At 36.2% G+C, this 18,746-nt stretch overlaps 1 protein-coding gene across 7 annotated transcripts in view; it reads right to left on the reverse strand.

Moving 5' to 3' along the window:
• The window catches only part of wwox (WW domain containing oxidoreductase), a 343,773-nt gene that overhangs the window by 250,668 nt on the left and 74,359 nt on the right, over positions 1-18,746 (reverse strand). For all 7 annotated transcript variants that reach the window (XR_015525579.2, XR_015525578.2, NM_200913.1 and 4 more), the window contains 1 exon segment: positions 11,115-11,203. Coding sequence is in view for 5 of the 7 variants with exons in the window: in NM_200913.1 (NP_957207.1) it covers positions 11,115-11,203 (89 nt within the window). In the remaining 2 variants the exon portion in view is untranslated.

Here is an 18,746-nt window from a genome sequence, read left to right on the forward strand (position 1 = left end):
TCCTTCAGCTTCGTCCATTTATTTATCAGGGGTTGCCACAGCAGAATGATCTGCCCACCAGGCTTGGGCAATAATACGGTAATATAGTATACTGCAGGATCTAAAAATAGCAACGATGTCAGTTTCAATACCGTTATACCATCATAAAAACAGTGCACTTTAATAAGAGACAAGTATTAAATATTATTTCTTTAATGCCTACAAATGCGTATGTGTGATTGTCACCAATGGACAGTGTGAAAGAGAGAGAGAGTGGTAAGATGGTGAGTCGCGCACCAAGTGACCTGCAGTGTGGCAGTATTTCCAATTTCGACCGAATGAGAAGGGAGAGGTACTAAATACGAAATAGAGGTTTGCATTCCTGCTGCTATACCGCGGCACCCGACCAGATTTTGTGCGTTGCGGGAATAAATTTTAGAATAAATCGCAGGAGCAGTCCGTAACTCTGGTGTAATTTGAAAGGGGAGCGGGCGCGTGGTCTAACAATATCACTCCAGAGCGAGCGAGCACACGCGCACACGCGTAAATGCTGTTTATGTGTTTGTGTGTGTGAATGAGAGAGAGCGAGATGCTGTGTGTCACTTGGTGCTCTGTGCATGTGTGTGTGTGTGTGTGTGTGTGTGTGTGTGTGTGTGTGTGTGTGTGTGTGTGAATGAGAGAGAGCGAGATGCTGTGTGTCACTTGGTGCTCTGTGCATGTGTGTGTGTGTGTGTGTGTGTGTGAATGAGAGAGAGCGAGATGCTGTGTGTCGCTTGGTGCTCTGTGCATGTGTGTGTGTGTGTGTGTGTGTATGAATGAGAGAGAGCGAGATGCTGTTTGTCGCTTTGTGCAAGTGTGTGTGTGTGTATGTGAATGAGGGAGAGCGTGATGCTGTGTGCCTCTTAGTGCTGTGTGTGTGTGAATGAGAGAGAGAGAGAGAGAGAGCATGGTGCTGTGCATCGCTTGGTGCTGTCTCTCACACTCTCTTTGTGTGTGTGTGTGTGTGTGTGTGTGTGTGTGTGTGTGTGTGTGTGTGTGTGTGTGTGAATGAGGGAGAGCGTGATGCTGTGTGCCTCTTAGTGCTGTGTGTGTGTGAATGAGAGAGAGAGAGAGAGAGCATGGTGCTGTGCATCGCTTGGTGCTGTCTCTCACTCTCTCTTTGTGTGTGTGTGTGTGTGTGTGTGTAAGAGAGCATCCCACACAAATCTCTAATATGAACAAGACAAACAGGTGAGCACGAACCTAAGGTCGCATATACAATATTCAGTTTCTGAATGGTTTAGGCACAAGCCAACAGTTTGGTGACGCTGTCTGAGCCTTGCGTCATCATTTTTTTATTATGCGCGGTAATACCGGGGTAAAAAAGGGAGGAGGTTTGACGGCATTAAAATTTGGATACCGGCCAAGACTACTGCCAACTATTCCAGAATTTGTTTTACACCTCAGATGCCCTTCCAGCCACAAACCAGTACTGGGAAACACTCATTCACACACACACACACACACACACACACACACACACAGGCCAGTTTAGTTGATCAGTTCCCCTATAGCGCATGTGTTTGAACTGTGGGGGAAACCGGAGCACCCGGAGGAAACCCACACCAACACGGGGAGAACATGCAAACTCCACACAGAAATGCCAACTGACCCAGCAGAGACTCGAACCAGCGACCTGTGAGGCTAAAATATGAGTAATAACGATAATAATGGGGCGTTTGCTTTCATTTCTGTCTGTTCTTAAAGTCCCTGTGGTAGAGTCAAGCATTCATTTATGACATGTATGGAAGGATATGACAAGTTTATATATATATATATATATATATATATATATATATATATATATATATATATATATATATATATATATATATATATATATATATATATATATATATATAAAAGAAAAAAATATAGAAGAAACTAATGTTAAAAGAGAGTTCACCCATTAATTGTATAAAATTAATTATGATTTTAGCTTTTAAATCATCTTTTATCTAAGAAAGTCTCTTTTTTTCCTTGTGGTGAAATCAAGCTTTCATACATGTCATGCCCATGACATTATACACACTTGTGTCTTGATATGCTACAAAAACACACACACACACACACGCGCGCGCGCACACACACGCGCGCACACACACACGCGCACACACACGCGACTGAAAACACCAGAGAGACGGGCACAAGCACTGCACACATGCACACACACACATGCTAAGATACACACACAGACTGCCAACACCTGAGGTAGGGGCACAGAGCCTGGCACACACACACATACAGGAACGGACACTAGAGAGCAGGCTAATGTTCAAACAGACCAGATAACTTGATTTTCATAGACAGCAAACATAGAATAACTGGAGGCAAGTGCACGCACACACACACACAGATAAACACATACACAGACACACACACAGGTGAATACAGCCACTGAATTATTTTCTCTGATGTCCCACATCCAGACCTTCATTACATTTAGAGTTAGATTTCTTTTGTTTTGGTGCCATGATTATCTCAACTCATAATTTGTCTTATGATTACTGATGTCACGGAGGCTCAGTGGTAAGCACTGTTTCTTCACAGCAAGAAGGTTGCTGGTTCAAGTCCCGGATCAGCCAGTTTGTGTTTCTGTGTGGAGTTTGCATGTTCTCCCCGCAACACACTTACAGCAGGAGTATCCGAAAAGAGTTCACCATCAGTCAGCCTTGTCCAGTTTTTATAATCAGACTTGATGCAGAAGCACTTTGATTGACATTCTTTGTACGTGTCATCAAAGGGGGAAAGCTCCGCCCACTAGTGGCCATCTCATTAGCATGTCCAGCAGGCCTGAGTGAGCAGCAGCCGTCTGTCCATTAGAGTGTTTGAGCTGCTGAAGATCATGTCAGCATAGACTAAGAGGATTATAGATGTGCAGTTCTAGATGAACAGAGAAAGGAGCGACATAGACTGACAAAAGCATCAACACACACTCACCAACGACAACATGCACACCTGACTCACACAGAGCTGTCTGTAGCTCCGCCCTCTTCTGAAAAGGAACACAATCTCATTTGAATTTAAAGCGGCAGTCACCCAATACCACACAATTAGGATCAAAGCCTGAAAGGGGCAGTTTCAGAGAGCTGGAGAACATTATTTGTGCGCTATTCTGAGCTGAAACACACACACACACACACACGCGCACCTTAGAGACATCAGAGCCTTATTTTACATCTTGTAATAAGGGGCAGAATAGATCCCCCTTTAATAGGAGGCCAAAGAGTGAGGAGTGGCCCAAATGCACACACCGACAGACTCACTTACGGACCCTGTGGCACGCACACACACACACACACACACACTCTCTCTCAGACAGATCTCTCTGGGAGTTAATGAAGCGTGGACTCAGAGAGAGGGAGTGATTGTACCTGCGAGAGAACACCATTAAACTTTATGACTTTCACGCTTGTGTTTGAGAGCGTGTAATGGAAGAGGAACATGTCTGTGATGCTCGTGAGCTCCAGATAACTGATCCCACAGGTCACCATATCACCCGCAAACCAGAAACACACACGTCGCCACACACACTTCAGATCAAATGCAGAATTCACCTGGAAGAAGTAAATTCGGGTGCTGTGGTGTTTTAGGGGCTCTGCTGTGCTGTTTATATACTGGATCAGGACTGTGGGCGGGGCTTGATTTTGTCCACTGGGACTTGATTGGATGATTGTGGATTGCTATTGGTTAATCTCATGTGAGTGACAGGTTGACTCCGCCCTTACAGCAGTAAACACAAATCAAAGAAGAGATGTGGATTAAGAGAGGTGTATTCTCTGATTTAATATGATGATACACTTGAACTTCTAATAAATGCACACTCTAATATTGCACATAAAATTAACATTTTATATTTGGAACAAATAAAATATTTGTTTAATAAAAAACTAAATTTTTACAGTTTTGCCTTCAACTGAATGATTTTGATTTTCTGAAGTCTTCATGTAATTATTTTAAGATCCACAAAGAATATACAACAAAAAATAAGCAAATTATACAAAAATAATAAAAAGAGAGAGAAATTAAAAGTAAAAAAAACAAAAATAAAAATAAACTATAATTCATTCCATTAACAAACAAATACAGTATTGAAAAACTTCTGTGTCAACTGCTTAATGCTGACATTTGACAGAAATAAATAAAAATACATTAAGTGTAGAGAAAGTTCAAATAAGCAAGTTTTTGTTGTTGCAAACACCTCTTTTGTAAGAACCGAACAACTAAATGGTTATATTTACCAGAAATAAATAAATAAATGTTGAGAAAGTGAGGTTTTTCATGCGTTGCAAACGCTTCTTTTGTGAAAACCGAACCACCAAATGCTTATATTTACCAGAAATAAATAAATAAACAAATAAATAAATGTAGAGAAAGTTAAATTAAGTGAGGTTTTTATGTGTTGCAAATGCCTCTTTTGTGCAAACGGAACAACCAAACATTACATTTACCAGAAATAAATTAAATAAATAAATAAATAAATAGTAAGTAAATAAATAAAAATAAATTAATTAATTAATTAATTAAAATAAATAAATTAATTAAAATAAATAAAATAAATAAATAAATAAATAAATAAATAAATAAATAAATAAATAAATAAAGTTAAAATACGGAAGTTTTTGTTGCAAACACCACCTTGGTGAGAATTGAACCACCAAATGCTTATATTTACCAGAAAAAAAAAAATAAAAAAAATAAATAAATAAATATTGAAATAAAGAAATAAATAATACAAAGTTAAAATAAGTGAGGATTTTATGTGTTGCAAACATACATTTTGTGAAAACTGAACAACTTGATATTATATTTACCAGAAATAAAATAAAATAAAAATAAAAATAAAAATAAAATAAAATAAAATAAAATAAAATAAAATAAAATAAAAATAAAATAAAATAAAATAAAATAAAAATAAAATAAAAAAGTTAAAATAAGGAAGTTTTTGTTGCAAACACTTTCTTGGTGAGAATCGAACCATCAAATTTTTATATTTAGCAGAAATAAATAAACAAATAAATAAATGTAGAGAAAGTTAAAATAAGTGAGGTTTTTATGTGTTTCAAACATCTCTTTAGTTAAAACTGAACAACTTAACATTACATTTACCAGAAATAAATAAAATAAATAAATGAGAAGGTTAAAATAAGGAAGTTTTGTTTTTGCAAATGCCTTCTGTGACAAACAAACCTAGCACCTATTTGTACAACAAATAAATTAATGAATGAATAAATGAACGTAGAGAAAGTTAAAATGAGAACCTCTTCCACCAAACACTTCTCGCTCCCAGAAATAATTAAATGTAAAGAGGAAGACACGGTTACATACTGCATGCATTTAGCTTTTGCATTTATTTTAGTTTAATGTTGTTTAGTTTAATTATTTTAGTGTGTGTCAACATTTTTGAATCACTCATTAAAAACTGTTTCTATTTCATTTAGTTTTGCAATTCAATATTTGCTTTTCATTAGATCTATATTAGAGGAATAGACGGACAGTGTGACATGAAAACTTTCCTTAAACAGTCTTTGATTTATAACACACACTCTGCAATGGTGTCCCTGTGTTTTGACATCAACAACAGGATCTGGAGAGCTGCTGTTTTATAGTTTGTCCAGAGAGAAAGCAGAGGTTTATTTTCAACATCTCGTCGACTGTAAAGTGTTGCGCGGTGAGACTGCTCTTTTACTGCGTGTGTGTGTGTAATGACCACACGTGTGTGTTTTCTCCGTCTTCCCTCTTTAATGTGGGCCTGCGCGAGTGCAGGGAGACAAAAGCAATCACTCTTTTATGGCCAGAGATTATTGTGGGGTCAAAGGTCGTGCCCTGGGGGTTCTTTAAAGTAAGTATGGAGCGTTATTCGTCCCCGTCCGCTCGTTTCCGCCCTCACACGTAAATTGCAGATTTGCGCACGACCCCCCTGACCGCATTAACACGTTTAAAGGGAGTTTCTGCATTATGTGGGCCGAGCTATTAAAACCATTTGTTAGGGGGTTTTTTTATTTTGCTTATGAAGACGTGCCTGGCGGGGGTCCGAGCGCGCTGTAGGACACACAACTGCAGATTATCATGCCCACAACAAATGCTTCCCTCCACCGAGAGCCGTTTACACACAAATTAACATTTCGCAGAAAGAGGGAGAGAGAGGGAGAGAGAGAGAGAGAGAGAGAGAGAGAGAGAGAGAGAGAGAGACGAGAGACGTTTGCTTTCTGCCAGAAATATCTGCTCTGCTGCACCAGGGGACACTTTACTGGAGTTAACTCGCTGCTACAGACGCACTTATTTTAACTTCATACACATTTTTTTATTTATTTGTTTATTTATTTATGAGAAATAAGAGCTAGGTGGTTCAGTTCTCATTAAAGAGACGTTTACATCACTAAAAACTCACTTATTTTAACTTTCTTACATTCATTCTTTTTCAGCTTAGTCCCTTTCTTCAATAGGGGTCGCCACAATGGAATGAACTGCCAACTATTCACTATATTTTTTTTAAGCAGCGGATGCCCTTCCAGCTGAAATCCAGTACTGGGAAACACCCATACACTACGGCCAATTTATTTATTTATATATTTATTTTACTTGTTTATTTATTTACTTATTTATTTTACATATTTATTTATTTAACTTAATTTACTTATTTAACTTATTTATTTGTTTTACTTATGTATTTATTTAATACATTTTTTATTTATTTATCTTGCTTATTTATTTAACTTATTTATTTTTTACTTATTTATTATTTTTATATATTTTTATTTATTTATTAAGTTATTAATTTATTTATTATTTTCCTTATTTATATATTTATTTATTTATTTAATTTATTCAGATATTTTATTTATTTATTTATTTTACTTATTTATATATTTTACTTATTTTATTTATATATTCATTTATTTTTTTAGTTTTTTATTTTACTTTATTTATTTAACTTAGTTAATTTATTTACATATTTCTGGTGAATATAAGCGTTTGGTGGTTTGGTTCTCATAAAATAGGCATTTGCATCAACAGAAACACTTAGAATAACTTTTTCTACATGTATTCATTAATTTGATATATTTATGGTGAAGATACCGTAAGTGTTAGTTTGTTCGGTTCTCATAAAAGAGGTGTTTACATCACTAATAAAAGAGGTGTTTACATCACTAAAAACATTCAAGATTTATTTTAACTTTCTTTATATTTATTCATTCATTCATTTTCCTTTGGCTTAGTTCTTTATTCATCAGGGGTCGCCACAGTGAAATGAGCCACCAACTATTCCAGCATACTTTACATGGCGGATGCCCTTCAAGCTGCAACCCAGTAGTGGGAAACACCCACACACACTCACCCACACTCATACACTACGGCCAATTTAGTTCAACTCCTCTAAAGCACTAAAGAAATATAAAATGAGATGCAAAACAGACTTTTAAGCATTAAATGTCAAATAATTATTTCCAAGAGAACGCTGCACAGCTGAGAGGCGAAGGACTGAAGAAACCTTATGAAGCATCTGCCTGATCAACTCTATTGATTAATTATCAATAACACAATATATGCAAACACAACCAATAGAACAGTCGTTTGGTGGAGAATATTCTCTAGTTGCGTGCGTGCGTGTGTGTGTGTGTGTGTGTGGGTGGGTGTGTGTGTGCGCGTGCGTTTGTGTCTTTATTGCATTGCTCTGAGTCTGAACACTGGAGTCAGGAATTTGTCCACAAGCAATCAATAGACGGAGAAATGAAACATCACAGAACATCAGCTTCACTTCACTGTGTGTGTGTGTGTGTGTGTGTGTGTGTGTGTGTAAGTTCTTTAAACATTACAAAAACCTGAGGAAAACAAAGCGGAGTGTGTGGAAATATGAACACCTGAACAGACTGAGGGCTGAGAACAAAGAGAAGAGAAGAAATGAGGAGCGCGGCGCTTTAACACACACACACACACACACCTGACAGAGAGAGAGAGAGAGACACACACACAGACCTGACACAGAGAGAGAGAGACAAACACGCACCCACACACACACACACACACCAACTGCAATACACAACCTCTGAGACACACACCCACACACACACAGGAGTCTACTGTAATACACAACCTCTAATACACAGAAAAATGCAGACACACACACACGACTCTGTGATACACAAACTTTGAAATCCACACAGTGAACGCGTGTATGGGTGTTTTCCAGTGCTGAGTTGCAGCTGGAAGGGCATGCGCAGGATAAGTTGGTGGTTCATTCCGCTGTGGCGACCCCTGATTAATAAAGGGACTAAGGCGAACAGAAAATAAATGAATGAATAACACACACACACACACACATGCTCCCACAAACTTTTAAAGAAACCCAAACGTATGTATACAGAGACACTCACACACAAGCACAGATACACACATTTTCACACGCACGCACGCGCACACACACACTGCTCAGGGTGACTTTGAGGAGCTGCTGCTGGTGTTTTCCTGAAGACCCTGCTGGAGTGTGTGTTTGTGATGTTTGTCTGCAGGACGGAGGGCTGCTGTGTGCGTGTGTGTGTGTGTGTCTGCTGGCCGCGGGGCCATCCGGGGGCCAGATGAGCCCTGCGGCCCCTGGAGAGCTGATCTGCGGCTCCTCTAAAACTGCAGCAGAGACTCGAAGGTCAAACACACACACACAAACACACACCTTTACTGTAGTTGTCATATTTGCGCTATAATAATACAAATGTTACAGTAATAATAACAGTTTTAATCTGGTCATGATTTCTGCTGTTTTGATTATTATAGTTATAGTAGAAATGGCATTTTTATGGAGTCTATTGGTAATATTATGATGACATTATTAATCAACTCATAATTTTAAAATTGTTCCTATCAATTTTTAGGACAGTATTTTCTTCTACTTATTATTATTAATAATAATAATAATAATAATAATAACAAAAACAACAACAACAATCAATTTTTGTAGTAGTAGTTTCATCATTATAATTATTCCGAATTATAAATGATATATTTATACAATAACTGTAAAATAATTATTAATTATTTATAAGTTAAATTTTTTTTATATGCAATATAACAAAAATAAGAGTAAAATGTAATGCTGAAATTTTACAACAACAACACAGTAATTATATTATTTAGTTTTTATTTCTTTTGTATTGATGTTGTAATTATTATTATAATTACTATTATTATTATTATTATTATTATATTAATGTTAGTAGTAATGACATTACTATTGATTTTCTTGATTTTTAGAATATTATATCATCTTAGGACAGTACGGATGATGATGATTATTATTATTAATATTATGAATATTAATATTATAATTAATATTATTATCATTATCATTATTATTATTATTATTATTATTATTATTATTATTTATCATCATCATTATTTATTATTATTATTATTATTATTATTATTATTATTATTATTATTATATACACGAGTAAAATAAGGATAAAATATTACAATAATAACAATAATAATAATAATAATACAGTATTTTTATTATTTATTCATTGTTTTTGCTGTTTTTATTATTATTTTTTTTTTATTATTATCATCATCATTAATATTACTATCATTATTATCATTATGATTGCAATAATGTCATTATCATTATGATGATTTAATATTATTATTTTAATCATTATCTTTATTACTGTTGTTGTTGTTGTTATTATTATAAATTACTAATTCTTTGTTAATAAACTAAAGAATATTAACAAAATATATAATAATAAATATATAATAATAAAAGACAAAAAATATATAATAATAAAATATCACAATAATAATAATAATAATAATAGTAATAATAATAATACAGTATTTGTAATATTTAGTTTTTATTTCTGCTGTTTTGGTGTTGAAATTATCTATAATATTATTAATATTACCATTATTATTATTATCTATATTATTATTATTATTATTATTATTATTATTATAAAGATTCATTTTAGTTCTAATCATAATTCATCTGAAATTATATTACGTAATAACAGTGTAAAGATGGATGATTGAACGGTTGTGTGTGTGTCTGTTATCATTTCAGCACTTTATAAATCTGTAAATGTTGATGAGTCTCTCCACTGTGAGCTGCACTCATCACTAATTAGGCTAATGAGGTGTAATTATGATTTAATATACACGTGTCTGGAATATTTTCTCAGCTGTCTGTGTGATCTCTGTCATTACACTGTCATTTTTTAGGGGGAAGAAACACTGTCATGTTATTTTGGCTTTATAGTATGATTTATACTGATACTATTACTATATTACTATTAGATAAAATCACTGGGTGGTAATCAATATTAACCATTTTAAGGTCAATATTATTAGTGTAATGAGATGGGATGCTGACAACCAAATACAGGACTCATTAAGAGAATGGTCAGGCAAGCAATGGTCAACACAGGAACAAATGTGGTCAATAAACAGGCGAATGGTCTGTACAGGTAGGCAGCAGACAGGAATAAACAATAAAACAAGGCAAGGGTCTAACACGGCAAGGCAAGGGAAAGATGCTGTAATGATACAAATACAGTAAACAAGACTCAGCACTGAAGTGTGTGTGTGCTGTTTACAAACCCATCTAATCAGTTCATGAACATCTTCCAGCCATGTGTGTGTGTGTGTGTAATCAATCAAATTAGGAACAGGTGCGTGTGAGTGGTGCATGACTGGATGTGTAGTTCTTTAAAGTGGCAGATTTGTAGTTCTTCAGCGATGCACACAGGCTGGATTGCTGTTGGCAGTGACAACTAGCCCCCTTCAGCAATATTAATTTAGGATAATCTCCAGAACAAACCACTGTTATACAATGACTTGCCTAATTACCCTAACCTAGTGAAGCCTTTAAATGTCACTTCAAGCTGAATACTAGTGTCTTGAAGAATATCTAGTCTAATATTGTCTAATAGTCTAATAATATGTACTGTCATGATGGCAAAGAGAAAAAAAAAATCAGTTATTAGAGTTATTAAAACTGTTATGCTGAGTGAATTCAGCAGGTTTGAGCTTCAGGATGTGGATTATTGCGTGTTTGTTGAGTCTCTGATGGATCTGCTTTATTTCGGCAGTGTTTTACTCACAGTTTTGTGGCTTTGAAGAGCTCTGCGAACTGTCGGACGCTCCTCAGAGATGCCAAATCCAGCGGTAAAACTTCCACACGGGCTTTGCTCTGCAGAGAGAAACACAAGAGCAGCGTTACTATAGTATAATGGGCATATAATGACAGCGGACGCGAATGCATAATGGATGAGCACTGTAATGCTTTACTCTAACACACACACACACACACACACACACACACACACACACACACACACACACACACACACACACACACACACACACACACACACCTTTTAGTGCAGCTTTGATCAGAACAGAACAAGATCGATTTCAGGAGGACACATAAATCACTGGCCTGAAGAAGAGTGTATGCACAGGGGTCAAAGGTCATGACACTGTCACCTCAGGTTAACACACATGCCAGGAAACCAACTAACTTTTTTATTGCTATTTATTTTTCAGTTTATTTTAATTATTTTTTATTTTATTTTATTTATCATTTTTTTTCTTTGATTATTTTTTATTTCATGTTTTACGTTTTAATTTTCATTTCTGTTTTATTTTTGTCTATCTTATATATATATATTTTTTATATATATATGTGTGTGTGTGTGTGTGTGTGTTTTTTGTTTATGTTATTATAATTTTTTATTTCTTTATCTTATTTTATTTCAGTTTTTTTATTATATTTTATATATAAAAAATGTATTTTATTGTTTATTTTATTTTTTATTATTTTATTTTATATTTTCTGTTTTTTGTTCATTAAATCTTATACTGTATTATCATACTATTTTATGTTTTATATAATTTATTTAATAATTTATTTTAATTTTCCGTTTTATTTTTGTTTTTTATTTATATTTATTTTATTATGCATTTTATTTTTGGATTGTTTTGAGTGTGTGTGTGTGTGTGTGTGTGTGTGTGTGTGTGTGTGTGTGTGTGTGTGTGTGTGTGTGTGTGTGTGTGTTATTTTGGTTTATTTTGTTTTTGTTCTATAGTTTTTTTTATTTTTACACTTGATATTATCCTAATTTCAAATCACTTTGTAATATTTTACTTTATATGTATTTGTTTATTTTATTTCACTTATATTGCTTTAAATATTTTAAAATGTGCATTTTTATTTTTATTTATTATTTTTAAGTTATTTAACTTAGTCTCACACAGTTCGTATTTAATTAAACGTAACACATTTAATTAAATAAAATATAAAATAACAATAATTTTTAAAATATAAAATGATTAATAATTATTACACAGCACTTTTTGGTCAAGTGCATTCAGAATTTTACAAATTAATTAACATTTTTTTGGTGCATCTCTACTTTCTGCAAAGATCAAAGCATGCAATAAGATGCTGACCAGTTTCTGTCTCAGATAATTATCTCATATTTAATAAAATATTACAAAGTTGACATATTAAAATGTTAATTAAAATTAATTTTAAAATCTAAAATGATTAATAATTATTACAAAGTACTTTGGATCCAGTGCATCCAGGATTTTCGGATTTTGTTTTGTGGTGCATCTCTACTTATCATGCAATGACAATCAGAAAGCATGCAATAAGACACTTTCAGGTTCTGTCTACGTTAATTACTTCATATTTAATAAAACATAACAAATTTGATCAATTAAGAAATATTTTTTTCATAATATCAAATGATTAATAATTATTACAAAAGCACTTTTTGGTTTTTAGTCCAAAATCTAGAATTTTCTGAATATATTTTTTATGTTGGTGCATCTCCACTCATCATGCCGTGATTATCAGAAAGCATGCAATAATACACTTTGCAGTTTGTGTTTCAGTGATGTGCTGATGAAGAGGATCTGCGCGCTCTCCAACAGCTGTGTGCTAAGCTAGCAGGTTCCGCTAGTCGTGATGAGGCCTGGTGATGAATGACTGTATAAACTCTGCTAATATTACAGTGGGGTTAGGAGATTTAATTATGCCATGTAGAGCACAGCACCAGGTTAACAGAGAACACAGCATCAGCACTTCTGCTATAACACACACTTACACACGCTAATCAGACCACAGCGCGCGGTAAAGACTTCAGAGCGACGCGGCGGACAGACAACGATACTGATTATTACTGTCCGGAGGGAGCGCGGTAATACAGACAATCCACACCAGCACACTCCATTATTATACACCAGTAAAATATTTAATAAACACCGGTGAAACCAGGACACTCCATTATTAAACACCGGTAAAATCAGAACTACAGCCAGTGAACTGAAGGACTGACTATATCACAGCAGAGGAGTAGCAGACTAGTTATGTCTGTGAAAAACTAGTTATGTCTGTGAGAGGGGAGTTAAGTTTGAGAGACTAGTTATGCCCTGTGAGAGAATAGTTATGCCCTGTAAGAGACCAGTGAAGTCTCTGAGAGAATAGTTATATTAGTGAGAGACTTGTTATGCCCTGTGAGAGACTAGTTATGCCCTGAGAGAGACTAGAAGTCTCTGAGAGAATAGTTATATTAGTGAGAGACTAGTTATGCTCTGAAAGAGACTAGTTATACCCTGAGAGAGACTAGTGAAGTCTCTGAGAGAATAGTTATATTAGTGAGAGACTAGTTATGCCCTGTGAGAGACTAGTTATGCCCTGAGAGAGACTAGTTATGCCCTGAGAGAGACTAGTTATGCCCTGAGAGAGACTAGTTATGCCCTGTAAGAGACCCGTGAAGTCTCTGAGAGAATAGTTATATTAGTGAGAGACTTGTTATGCCCTGTGAGAGACTAGTTATGCCCTGTGAGAGACTAGTTATGCCCTGTGAGAGACTAGAAGTCTCTGAGAGAATAGTTATATTAGTGAGAGACTAGTTATGCCCTGAAAGAGACTAGTTATACCCTGAGAGAGACTAGTGAAGTCTCTGAGAGAATAGTTATATTAGTGAGAGACTAGTTATGCCCTGTGAGAGACTAGTTATGCCCTGAGAGAGACTAGTTATGCCCTGAGAGAGACTAGTTATGCCCTGTAAGAGACCAGTGAAGTCTCTGAGAGAATAGTTATATTAGTGAGAGACTTGTTATGCCCTGTGAGAGACTAGTTATGCCCTGTGAGAGACTAGTTATGCCCTGTGAGAGACTAGAAGTCTCTGAGAGAATAGTTATATTAGTGAGAGACTAGTTATGCCCTGAAAGAGACTAGTTATACCCTGAGAGAGACTAGTGAAGTCTCTGAGAGAATAGTTATATTAGTGAGAGACTAGTTATGCCCTGTGAGAGACTAGTTATGCCCTGAGAGAGACTAGTTATGCCCTGAGAGAGACTAGTTATGCCCTGTAAGAGACCAGTGAAGTCTCTGAGAGAATAGTTATATTAGTGAGAGACTTGTTATGCCCTGTGAGAGACTAGTTATGCCCTGTGAGAGACTAGTTATGCCCTGTGAGAGACTAGAAGTCTCTGAGAGAATAGTTATATTAGTGAGAGACTAGTTATGCCCTGAGAGAGACTAGTTATGCCCTGTGAGAGACTAGAAGTCTCTGAGAGAATAGTTATATTAGTGAGAGACTAGTTATGCCCTGTGAGAGACTAGTTATGCCCTGTGAGAGACTAGAAGTCTCTGAGAGAATAGTTATATTAGTGAGAGACTAGTTATGCCCTGAAAGAGACTAGTTATACCCTGAGAGAGACTAGTGAAGTCTCTGAGAGAATAGTTATATTAGTGAGAGACTAGTTATGCCCTGTGAGAGACTAGTTATGCCCTGAGAGAGACTAGTTATGCCCTGTGAGAGACTAGAAGTCTCTGAGAGAATAGTTATATTAGTGAGAGACTAGTTATGCCCTGTGAGAGACTAGTTATGCCCTGTGAGAGACTAGAAGTCTCTGAGAGAATAGTTATATTAGTGAGGGACTAGTTATGCCCTGAGAGAGACTAGTTATGCCCTGTGAGAGACTAGTTATACCCTGTGAGAGACTAGTGAAGTCTCTGAGAGAATAGTTATATTAGTGAGAGACTAGTTATGCCCTGTGAGAGACTAGTTATGCCCTGAGAGAGACTAGTGAAGTCTCTGAGAGAATAGTTATATTAGTGAGAGACTAGTTATACCCTGAGAGAGACTAGTTATACCCTGTGAGAGACTAGTGAAGTCTTTGAGAGAATAGTTATATTAGTGAGAGACTAGTTATACCCTGAGAGAGACTAGAAGTCTCTGAGAGAATAGTTATATTAGTGAGAGACTAGTTATGCCCTGAGAGAGACTAGTTATACCCTGAGAGAGACTAGTGAAGTCTATGAGAGGCTAGTGAAGTCTACGAGAGACTAGTTATTCCCTGTAAGAGACTAGTTCAGTCCTGTGAGACTGGTTATATCTGTGAGATACAAGTTATGCCCTGTGAGAGACTAGTTAAGTCCTGTGAGAGAATAGTTATGTCTGTGAGAGTCTAGTTATGTCTGTGAGACTACTTATGCCCTGTGAGAGACTAGTTAAATCTGAGATACTAGTTATGCCCTGTGAGAGACTAGTTATGCTTGTGAGACAAGTTATGCCTTTGAGAGGCTAGTTAAGCCTGTGAGAGACTAGTTATGTCTGTGGGAGACTAGTTAAGTCTCTGAGAAACTAGTTATGTCCTGTGAAAGACTTTTCAGACAATTGGAACTATCAAAAAAATCTGTTGTTCTTTGTTTTCTGATCAATATTACATTATTTTTGAAAAAAAAAAAAACAAGACACACACATACACGCATGGACAAGCAAAGCCCACACTGCTGTTCATTCATACAGAAAGGCTTAATTGTCAGTAGTGTGCAGCTCCTGCATCTAACAGGTCTTATTTCTCTAAATCAGCTTCAGCCTGTGGACCTGCAGAGCTCGACCTGGCCGCTGTGATCATAAGACTGAGATGCAGACAGCAGAAGTCTGAAACACATGGCAAACACAAGCTGATGCCAAGCGGATAATTATTTTAGAAAGATACCAGCAAAAAACTATTATAGTTATTTTTAAAAAAAGATTTATTTAATTACTTCAAATGTGCAGTAAATTTCAGTCTAGTTTTAGTTTGTTTCATTTTATTATTCGATTTATTTGAGGTGATTTTCTTTTGTTGTTTTAGTACGTTTTGGTAATACATGTGCAAAACTCAAACTATCAATAAAAACAATATAATAGTTAGAACAAACACTGAATCCAAAACAAAGAAATGTAAAAATGATGATGAAGAACTCCGATAAAAACCACAAAATTGAGCTTTTTAATTCTAAAAAAAAAAAGATTTATTTTTGCTAATTAAACCAAAAATAGTTAGTTTTTCTTTTTCAGTTGTCAGTTTCTTTCAGTTTTAATTTTTATTTCATTTAACCAAAATGTTTTTGTCTAATAGTCTTAGTTCGAGTTTAGTAGTCCTTAGCAGATTATAGTGTCAGCTCAATGGGATTTAGCTCAATGCTTTCCAAATGGCAAACTGCACACTAAACAGGGCTTCACCTGCATCCAGGATAAACGTGGTACAGTAAATATGAGTGATGTGTGTCGAACACACCCGAGGGCTGCTGTCTATAGCGTCCGCCCTCGACGAGGAGCAATGGATGTCCGCTCAGACTGATTGCCGAGTGAATGATGTGCTTGTGTTGCGTGAGTTATTGCGTGTCAGGCTCCGCTAGCCGTGTTTGGCAGGTGTATGGCATGTGAAAACTGGAAAACAAGAAATAACAGCTGCTGGGAAACACGGGAGGACAGATGTGAAGACTGATGACTAAATGATTTGGACAGATATCAAAGCAGAACAGGTAGGTTTGATGTGTGGTACTGTTGGGTAACAGACTGTACTCGTCTCACACAAGCCAGACGTTGGTTTTCAGCACAGTCTGGGCTATTTCGGAGCCTTCTCCAGACCAGATAAACACATTATGACTGAAAGTGCATTTGGGAAGATATTTAAAGATATGAAAGAACTTTGGAAGTTTTGGAAATATGAAGTTATGGAAAGGAGAATTGGAAGGCCTGTGGAGACCGAGATCCAACTCTAGCTCACATACAAGTCTTAACAGCCCACTGTTATCCATTAGCAGATGCATCGAAAGACACTTACCGTACACTAATTGCAGCTACAGTCCCACGGGAGCAACCTGGGGTTAAGTGCGCTGCTAAAGGGTACAACGAGGGTTCTTACTAATTGTCCAGTTAGTAATTGTCCAGGTGGTCACCCCCACCTGATAGTGAGTCTGCAGCATTTGCATTAACATACAACAATACAGCCCTGCATAGGCGACTCTCTGCGCAGTCTGTGTAGAGCACAAGCAATCAACAGTAACGTCGCCCAGAGCCACACCCTGTCATAGAAAAATTACCCAACATCCCCAAACACCATTCATCAATGTAAAAGTGTGCTTGACGGGGACCTTGTCAAACCGCACAGCCCACAGTCACCTTCCAGAACAGCACAGCTTAATCACGCCACATAAGCACACAAGGAGCTGTTAGTAAGGTCTCCGGTAAACTTGACATGTGCTGGTAATATTACACCGATAATGCTGTGCAACTAACATGAAGTCAAATCTTAGCCTATTTACTTTCTTATTGCATGTTTTGGACTGGATTAGGTGGTGTAGGTTATGCCAAATGTTTCTGCAGGTTTGAATTGTAATGACTAGCTCAGAACCATGCATTTACATTACAGTAGTCGGACAGGAGAGAGTCAAATACAAATCCAGACTGAGACTAGAAAAGAGTAGAGTCCAAATCAAGACCAAAACCAGAAAATAGGCGTGTCCAAATCAAGAATGAGGCCAGAAGAGTCAAGGCCAAATCTAGATTGAGACCATTAGAGCAGAGTCCAAATCTAGACCAAATGATAATTGAGTCCAAATCAAGACAAGAAGTCCAAATCCAGCACAGAAAAGACAATTCCAAATCCAGATTGAGACCAAGAGTCTAGCCCAAATCCAGATTGAGACCAGTTGAGTCGAGTCCAAATCAAGATTGAGACCAGAAGAGTCAAGTCCAAATCTAGATTGAGACCATTAGAGCAGAGTCCAAATCAAAACTGAGACCAGAAAAGAGTTGATTCCAAATCAAGATTAAGACCAGAAAAGAGTCAAGTCCAAATCAAGATTGAGACCAGAAGGGTTGAGTCCAAATCAAGACAAGAAAATCCAAATCCAGCACAGAAAAGACAATTCCAAATCTAGATTGAGACCAAGAGTCTAGCCCAAATTAACATTGAGACCAGTTGAGTCGAGTCCAAATCAAGATTGAGACCAGAATAGTAGAGTCCAAATCAAGATTGACCAGAAGAAAGTCAAGGCCAAATCTAGACTAAGACCATTAGAGCAGAGTCCAAATCAAAACTGAGACCAAGAGTTTATATCAAATTAAGACGAGTTGAGTCCAAATCAAAATTGAGACCAGAGGAGTCGAGTCCAAACCCAAACCAAACGCGAATTGAGTTGTCCAAATCAAGAATGAGACCAGAAGAAAGTCAAGTCCAAATCAAGTTTAAGACCAGAAAAATCTAGCTCAAATTAAGATTGAGACCAGAGGAAAGTCAAGTCTAAACCCACACTAAACAAAAATTGAGTGCAATTCAACACTAGGAGAGTAAAGTTCAAATTCAGTTGAGAAAATTCTAATCCAAATCAAGACCAGAAGAGTCAAGTCCAAATTAAGACTGATACTAGAAGTTGAATCCTA

Source organism: Danio rerio, chromosome 25 (assembly GCF_052040795.2).
Source record: "Danio rerio strain M-AB ecotype USA chromosome 25, GRCz13ab, whole genome shotgun sequence".
Taxonomy (NCBI): Eukaryota; Metazoa; Chordata; class Actinopteri; order Cypriniformes; family Danionidae; genus Danio; species Danio rerio.